Below are 8544 nucleotides of genomic sequence, written 5' to 3'. Positions count from 1 at the left end.
ATGGAGTTTGGGCGGAAGAAGAAAATATTGTCTGCCGGGTGGCCCCTGTGCGAGCTGCAAGCAACCCAAGGACTGACGCCCACCGGCCGACTCGTCTTGCGTGATGCACCCGACTATCAGGTGCGATCGGTGTGGCCTTTGATCGAATAAGATCACGCATCAATGCCTGGAATTTGTTTCAATATTGTCTCAAATGTCACGCCCGGTAGAATCCCGTCGTAGCCACGGCAGCCACCACAGATCAGTGCCTGAATGCCTATGTGCGTGGGTGCTCGGGTCGGCTTGTGTTGCCACCCAGGGTCCAGCCATCGGGCTGTTGCTCACGGCTTGCTTTTGTGCTGAATGCTTGATTCTATTATTTGTGCTTGACGGGACAGGATGCGGCGCACGCACACGCAGCACTCGTGCAGGCCCAGGTGGCAGCTCGTCAAGCTCACGTCCGTCACGTTCGCCAGCGTAAGTTGTCCTGGTGCAGACCGGGCTTGGATTGTAAACTGCGGTGTGGTCTTTGTTTCGGGAAAGACTGAGCTCACTGCCAGCTTTCGATCAAAACATCGTGGCTTTGGCTGGCTGGGGATAGGCGTGAAAGCCCGTGTACAAGCCGTGCGCACGTTTCAGACGGGCATGATCAACGCCCATGCTGCGCATCATGCTAGCCTTGCTGGCGTACAGCAACTGGCGCCCACGTGCTTGCCTGGCCGATTAGCCACGGTATGCAGTGCTTCGAGGCGTCGCTCGTGCACCTGCTGTTGACGACTCAAAAGTGCTCTGAGCCCATGCTCAATATGCATGTCCTCGTGGGCCATTCGGCTCTGCTGCATCTGTTCATAGGCCATCCATTGCGGCGCGGGTGATCGCCATGCGCTTGATGTCGGTCGCAATGAGCAGCCCGTGCGTTTCAAATCCAGACGACATGCACCCTCCCTCTCTGCACTCTTGTGCTCTGCCCAATCTCATTCAGCATGCATTGCATCGCACCTAGACGCTGTCAGAGCGCGCGGAGCAACGAGGCTCCGACAAAGCAACCGCCACGTACGCCCTCCTCTCCTCATGGTCTTCTCCTCGTGGCCTCCTCCCTTTTGAAGGCCAACACAGACGGTCGTGAATGCTATTCAATCTTTGACCACAATACTCTTGTCGCGCATCTGCTCCCCATTCCTTCCTTGTTACCCACAGTCAGCTTTTGTTGTCTCGAAGGGTCGTGCTGGATGAGAACGATGATGGCTTCCAGCACTTTTGGCGCAGCAATTCGAGCCAAGGCACGCGCGAAGAGCCAACAACAGAGCCATTGAACGACTCTAGCGGGCTGTCCATTATAAGCAACACGCCCAGCAGAGCCACGACCCCTGCTGCCTCGGCGCAAGGCGAGCCGGCGTTTGAAGAGCTTGACACGAGTTCTTTGAATGCCGAGCGCTTGTCACCGGTTGGCACACAACATCATGGTAAGAAGGCTCGTCTACCCTAGGCCTCACAGTCCAGCTGGGGCGCCAACTCACACGGACTGTGCTCCACGCATAGAACCAGCTCGGGCTACCAGTGCCCTGTCACAGCCGAAGCGGCATTATCTAGTGTCTGAGTGAGTTGCAGGTTTCAACTCGCGCGACACGTGACATACGTGACTGGGGTTGATTTTTTGATACAGGAGCAACTGCCATGCTCAACATGTTCTGGTGGCATGTGTTTGTGTGGAATGGATAGTATGCTGGACGATCTTTCGGCAGCAGATCGCCAACGGCAGGCACGATTTGTGCTCGAGTGTCGGTAGGTGTTGCACAAGTTGTCCATGAAAAAGCCATGACAACGTTGACACATCTTACAGCACATGCCGGCGTGACTCATCGCAGCCAACGGGCTGCAGAGCAGGAGCGTCATCGAGCGCGCGCCTACCATCAAATCAACCAGCAACAAGCGCGCCTTGCGCAGGTTAAATCTTTGCGCGAGCAACATCGTCGCATCCTTGAGCAAGAGTTTTCGTCACAGCAAAGCAATGCTATGGACTGATCACAACTATGCCACCCTCGGTATGCGCTGTCTTATGTATTCCTCTGTATTACATGACCCCACCTTCCTTTCCCGAATTTAGAAGAGCGAAATGAGCCGACGTAATTGTTTGATTTCAAATCAGCCAAGGATAAACATAACCCACAACCCTGGCAACCCCACGGGCTAGACAATCATCAATATTTTTGCTTAGAAAACAGGGGGGCGAGAGCACACGAGACATGCAAAGGCTACAGAGCGCTGTCTTGCAGACTAGACCCAACCAAGGGCCAAGCCTCAGCGAGGAGCATTGCAGTAGAAGAGTCAGCATAGCTACGCACGCGCCAGGTCAAGCGTGCTCACAACACTGCCCAAGTTGGCAATGCTTTGGGCATGGCCGGAAACCCGTTGTTCTGTGACCAAGTACCAAAGGCATCCACTTCAATGAGGTACGAGGCCACGCTAACACGTGGCCCTTTGAACTTGGAATGCAGCAAGGCGGGAGAATATGGGCGAGAAGCACACCTGTCGGGGGTGTGACAATGTGGTAGGCTTGCAGCTTCTCATCAAAGGACCAGCCACGACGGCCTTCAAGCTCTATGGGCCGACGGAGGTGAGAAACTGCCATTGCCATCGCTATTCAATCAGCACTGCGGGCAAGAGGTAGAAGCAGCCGCATACCCATCTGCAGCTCTGCTGCAGAAGTGCCCGTGAATTCGCAGAGCCGTTCGAGTGTAATACTGCTGTACGCCTGTTCAACCCGTTCCAGTGTGTGGCGAAGATATGTGACTATTCGAGGCATCAGCAACCAGGTGTCAGAGCATGCATCAACCGGAATTCCAGAGCAGGAAAATAGCAGACACAGGGGTAAGCGCCAAGATAGTCCGTTGGGTGGAAGATATGCTTGAATACCTACCTGCTAGTTCATTCACAACCAGGTGAAGCACTGGGGACCAGGTCCCTGCGGTGACCATGTGGGCTATGGGGTTTTGCTGCCACATGGCTCGGCCTAACTCCCACACTGCACTGGCCTCCTCGATGTGGTCGGGAAAACGCGTCTGTGCTCGCTTCCACGCAAATCGAGCACTATTCCTGCACACAGGTCCAGTGAGATGTTGATTCTTGTACCCGAACCGTGCCCGCCTGAGCCTACGGGGGTAGGATCAGCGACAAGACAATGTCACTCCTATGCGAATTCTTACAAGTCATGCTTGAGGAGAAACGCAGCAATGCTCAGCGCTGATACTAGCGGTGCAGGCGTCTACGTCAACATCTGGAGGTGAGTGTTCCGACAACACATGACCAAACTTGGGGCCGGAACGATTGCGAATCAACCTGTAAAGCTGCAAGCTGCAAATGTGCACACAAGGCGTCGTGGTTGCCTTCGGCCAAGAATGCCTTGATGGTGTCTTCCTCCACTGGAACAGCCATGTCGGCTGACCACGATCCCCTTTCACGACACGACGATTTTACGGCGTCAACTCGATGAGCGGAAAAAAACCGCGAAAGCAGTGAAAAATGGACCAATAACCCGCCAAATTTTGAATTTGTCATCATATTTTCTCGACTCGCCATTTTTTTTTTCGGGGGGTCCGAAGCTTGCACGAAGCAGTGATTGTCTCCGAGACCCTTGAAAGATCACAGCCAACAGGGTGCAAGAGGACGGGCCAGATTATACTCGGGTTCAAGTTGACCCGGGCACCATGGCAATGCACCCCTTGTCAGAGCGGCAAATTGCCAACTTCCAAGAGTAAGCTTAATGGGTGCTTGCTTGCTCGTTCGAGCCGTTCAGACTTGAGATTCGTGTCACTCAGCCATATCACTTCCTCAGGGTGGTGGAAAAAAAGAACGTGTCAGCACAGCAATGGAACCTGGATCGGCTACCTAGTGATGGCATTCAAAACGATCTCGGTCTTGAACTTGAGGCTGCCAAGGTGAGAGTGTCTTTGCGTCGGCACCGTGTCTCAGCGATTGGGTTTGGAAAAAAGAAGCAGTGTGCAAACAGCCGCCTCGTGTGCATCAGTAACATCTGATTGAATCTGTGCGGTGCTGAGTAGAAACAATTTGAGAAACTCGAATTCAATTACGTGCAAGTGGCTAGTCAGCTTGAGTTTATCCAGCGTGTGAGTATCGTACAAGGGTTCATTGTTGCGCTGGCAGGCCCAAGCGACCGAGTTCTGATCAACATGCTGTCACACTCGAGGCTCGTCATGTCATGTTGTGTTGTCCACACATAAAGTGTCCTTGCCTTTGAATCGGTGTTCTTTTTTTCTTTTTTTTTTTGTTGTGCGCAAAGCTTGTTGTTCTCTTGAAAGTTTTTGGCGGACTTACCCTGCCTGCTTCAACGGTTAGGTGGCACAATGGGATCCTGAGGCAGCGGAAGAGCCCGCAGCGGCAGTAACGGGTGCGGCCTTGCTTTCAGCACAAGCCGTCTGCGTCTTGAATATGTTCGAGTCAGCCTGACTTCTCTGTGTATGTCGACTGCTGCTTGCAGATGCTGCCATGGCTTCGGCTCGCGCGCAGCTCAAGGCCATTCAGGAGGAGGCCCAGAAACAACATGACAGGATTGCACAAATTGCCGAGTCTAGCATTGAGAATCGACAAACCATTGGTGTAGGTACAAGTGCTTGGTATTTTTCTTAAAAAAAATTTCTTGCTCCGCTTGAGGTCCTGCCGGGTGTTTCTACCAATATGACAAACTTGTTCGGCTGGTTTGCGCCCGTAGACTCTGGCGCGGGAGTGCACAGAGCTGCTACGAATGGTGAGCGCCGAGAATACCAAGTATCAAGAAGTGTATGAGCAGCATGCAGCACAGACAGCTCAGCTGCAGGGTGTCGACGCAACAACAGACCTGGAGGTAGGCTTTTTTTTTCCAAATTTAACGTCATCAGAAGAGACTGAGGACTTCATGAAGCCCATCCATTTGTCTGTTCCCAAAGAGTGTTGGCATCTCTCAGACCGGTCTATTGTCTCATGGTACAACACCCTGTGTTGAATGATCGATGCCAGGCTGAGCTGGCCATGCTTGAGGATGAGGTCATGGCCCATGAGCAGGAATTGGTCCAGCTTGAACAACGACATGCGCAGCTCAAAGAAACTACGAGTGCCACAGAAAACCGGCTGGCAAACTTGCACAGCGAATGCGAGCAATTGCAAGGTTCGTTAATGCCGCCTATGGTGCTGAACAGTGGCACGGTTGGATGCCAAGCACTTACTTTTCAATTTGGGGATAACACAACACATCCATGTGGGGCCTCCTCCTTTCCATCATCGTAGCTGAAATGGCCAGCGAGCAGAATGACGACCGGCAAGCCGTCCGCGAAGCCATCGCCGAGCAAAGTGCGCAGCTTGCGTTACAGCAAGTCCTCAGTGGCATTGAAATCGAGGTGTGTTGGTCGTGCAAATTTCACGCCCTTTGATCGTCAGGCCCAAGCTTGTTCCATGCCTTTTATCGCGCGCTTTCACCCACTGACGCTTTCCCATGATGGACTGGGCTTGGCAGCGGGAGGATGAGCAGTGCTTGGACCTGCGCATCACCGTGGGCACCCAGCGCCACCACGTGGCTTTGATTCGCCAAGGGGGCCAAGTGCAGCAAATTTTGGTAAGACATGCTGCTCAGCAAGTGGTGATCTCTCATTGTCCGTTCCTTGCAGGACCCGAGACTCATCGCTCTTCTTCTCTCCCCTCTCAGCTTAACGGCTCAGACAGCACCATAAAGCAGCAATATCGCCCTTTTTTGGACCGTAATGACTTGGGCGGGGCTTTGCGTGCTGTCATCGCCCATCTGAGTCAATGAAGTGCACATTGTAGGGCTGGTGCTCTCGCATCAATGTTCCCGCAAGCCCCGCACACGCGCGCAGTGTGCCCCTCTCTTCTTTGTGTTCTTCTCTTTTGCATGTTATCCGTGGTCTCTTCTTTAGATGAGTCTGACTTGGCCAAGTTGTCCGGCACAAGTCCGTCAGCTTTGAAAAATCTCAAAGTTATGCGTCTGTCGTCCTCAATGATGTCGAGAAAGTTGAATAGTGTCCCCTGCGTCGCCCGATGGTTACCACCAAATTGATGTCCACACATGAGTCGTTTTCCCATCAAATGCGTGTGTAACCGAAAACAAAAACACCCATGACATTGTTTTCAATTCTGGGCCACTGGCGGGCCGACTCATGGCCCAAGTTTGAGCTCACTTTGGAAACAACATGCATGGCTCTAGTCGCCAAGCTTTCTAGTTCTGAGCACGACTTGATCATAGCAAAGACTGCTTACAGCAGCATGGAAACTGAAATGACGCCGCTCAAACCAATCACAGACGCGTTGACGGCCGTTGGATAGACTCGAAAGGTAATTGAAATCAGACTTGAGGGTCCTGCTTTATAGCTGAATGGTAAGCATAACGGGCTTGTGATCCCCCATGCATACATCCAGGCCTATTACGCCATAGGAGGCCGAAATGGCCCGGGTCTCTGCTTCACTGGACATGATGATTCGATCACACCAAGCGGGACAGCGCTTCTCCAGGAACTCACAGGGTCGGGCCAAGTCCTCTTGGTATGGGTAGGTTGGAGGGAATGTGATGGGGCATTCTGTGTAGCCCGAGGGCAGCATGGTGCCCTCAACATCAAATGGGCGCATGGACTCGCCTCTCTCTTCATAAAAAATGCGCTCTTTGTCTTTGAGAAGGAAGGACTTGGCAGTCACACAGAGGCAATCGTCGCCATTGGCATCGCGCAGCACGACTGATTTCTCGCCACCGTCAGCGACATCCACCTTCTTCTCGACGCACTTCAACCGTTGTGCCAAGACCTGCGGCTCAGTCAAAAGCACGATGGGGGGGGGGGGGTGGAAGCAAGGGAAGACATCACCGCGTGTCAGGCAAACGCCCAAGACGGCAACTTCAAGTGGTGCAAGGCGGCTGGGGAAAGGTTGAGCCAAAGGCAGAGGCGCTTACCGGCAGGGCGTCCTTGAGGGCAAGTCGAAAATTAAGATCACCAAACAGGAAGGTGTCTTCATCTGGTTGTGTGATCGCATCGACGGTGTATTGCAGCGCCTGCTGACGACACAAAGCATACTGCGACGGCGAAGTCTTGAGGGCTGTCATATTGCTTGCATCATGAAAAAGGTGGCTGTTGATGAAGGCCGTGGGTTGCTCATTCAAGCGCCAGCGCGTGATGGAAAAGCCCTTTCGTGTCCATGGCTACGTTTGAGAAAAGGAATATTGATGAGTGCATTTTTTCGTCCCTGATTGGGCACATGCGAAGAGCAAGGGTGGAAAGACTCGATGTCAGGAGGAAAAGGACGGGCAGGGCTCACAATTGGGTAGGCATTGTCTGCAAAGCGGCTGCGTCGGAATTGGCTCGTCTTGGAAGCAGCCGTGCTGGAAAGATGAACGACATGGCCCTCAACCGGCTCATAAGTGTTCGAGTCGTGGTCAAAAATAGTTGCGGAAATTGTCGGTGCAATTAGATAGATTGATCCAAGTGCCTAAGCGTTAGAAACGCGGGCAAGGCAAAAGTGTCAGCTGGGAACCCAAGACAATCAATCCGTCTGTTGCAATGCGTGTTTCATCCCGGGCTTGCACATTTAATACCGTGAAGGAGGGAGACTGGCCGCTATCGTCCAGAATGGCAAGGCTTCGGTCAAACATGCCCGGCGGCAAGTGTTCGAGCAAGACCCTGCGGCAGCAACCGGTGAGTTAAGAGACCAGGGGTAGAGAGAGAGCGAGAGGAAGAAAGCTGTCAAGTGGGAAGTGAACGCTGTCACGGACTGGGCAAAGTTATCAACGTTGGCAATTCCATCTTGGTATGCTTTCCCACCCAGCTCCTGCATATGGAGGGCCACAAAACCTGGATTGGCTGCCTCAATGGCCTGGCATGCACCAAAGGGACGCATATGAGCGTTGGGATCGGGCGTATGGGCGAGATTGGATCGTTTTTGGCTCACCTTTGCGATGGCGGAGAGCCATGTCTCAGCCAGTGCCTGATACTCCTCGAAGAGGGTGCCCACGTTGGCTGAGATCAGGAGCGCACGGGAAGGAGCTGCTGCCATGCTCTCGTTGTGGGGTCGTGCTTCCACGGCGGGGCTAAACCTGAATGGTTCTGACCAACGTGTTTCTTTGTGTGCCAGCGTGCCACAGCCAGACAGCGCTCAGCTCAGCAATCCAGGTCCAAGGCAACCCTACATGTACTCTTCTGCACGTCTCTGCGCCTGCTGCCTCTCCGAGCTGACACCAACGTCCGTTCAGACCGTCCCAGTCTGCTCATGTCTTTCTCCCCCACCCCCAACAAAACCCCCAAAACAGTGAATGACACACATTAGAGAGAAAGTTTGACAGAGAGAGAGAGAGAGAGAGGAAGTTTGAGAGAGAGAGCCAAGGACAGCGAGCAGGGTTTTCCCATAAAGTATGACAACAAGTACAGTTTGAATGTACCTATGACGACGGCTGTTGGGCGGGAAAAGCAGAATTTGTCGCGCCATGGGTCGACGTGCCGATGCGATGTAGGGGGACATGGCTGAGCAGCCGGGTTCAAGGGGGATGGGAAGGACCGGCCATGTGTTTATTGTGGTCTGGAA

The 8544-nt window shown here is 53.3% G+C and overlaps 3 protein-coding genes across 3 annotated transcripts; 2 read left to right on the top strand and 1 right to left on the bottom strand.

The window, feature by feature from the left end:
- On the top strand, positions 1-2001 carry MONBRDRAFT_27050 (uncharacterized protein; the record flags this gene model as incomplete). The annotated part of the gene is made up of 9 exons (XM_001747517.1): positions 1-120; positions 210-260; positions 378-456; positions 581-711; positions 832-891; positions 983-1032; positions 1177-1442; positions 1643-1697; positions 1845-2001. The coding sequence occupies 9 exons, from the start codon at positions 1-3 to the stop codon at positions 1999-2001; spliced, it is 969 nt and encodes a 322-aa protein (XP_001747569.1).
- Positions 2002-3683: 1682 nt separating this feature from the next.
- MONBRDRAFT_33208 (uncharacterized protein) lies at positions 3684-6052 on the top strand (the record flags this gene model as incomplete). Its single annotated transcript, XM_001747516.1, has 10 exons — positions 3684-3730; positions 3773-3914; positions 4038-4103; positions 4333-4384; positions 4475-4593; positions 4706-4837; positions 4990-5137; positions 5257-5366; positions 5483-5581; positions 5672-6052. 10 exons carry the CDS (start codon positions 3684-3686, stop codon positions 5774-5776), a joined length of 1020 nt encoding a protein of 339 aa, XP_001747568.1. The 3' UTR covers positions 5777-6052.
- Positions 6053-6101: 49 nt separating this feature from the next.
- MONBRDRAFT_33207 (uncharacterized protein) lies at positions 6102-8019 on the bottom strand (the record flags this gene model as incomplete). The annotated part of the gene is made up of 4 exons (XM_001747430.1): positions 6102-6777; positions 6923-7168; positions 7562-7646; positions 7739-8019. 4 exons carry the CDS (start codon positions 8017-8019, stop codon positions 6346-6348), a joined length of 1044 nt encoding a protein of 347 aa, XP_001747482.1. The 3' UTR covers positions 6102-6345.
- Positions 8020-8544: the final 525 nt, after the last annotated feature.

Source organism: Monosiga brevicollis, genomic scaffold (genome assembly GCF_000002865.3).
Source record: "Monosiga brevicollis MX1 MONBRscaffold_17 genomic scaffold, whole genome shotgun sequence".
Classification (NCBI taxonomy): domain Eukaryota; class Choanoflagellata; order Craspedida; family Salpingoecidae; genus Monosiga; species Monosiga brevicollis.
Note: the sequence above shows the minus strand (reverse complement) of the source record. Positions and strands in the feature narration are given on the sequence as shown.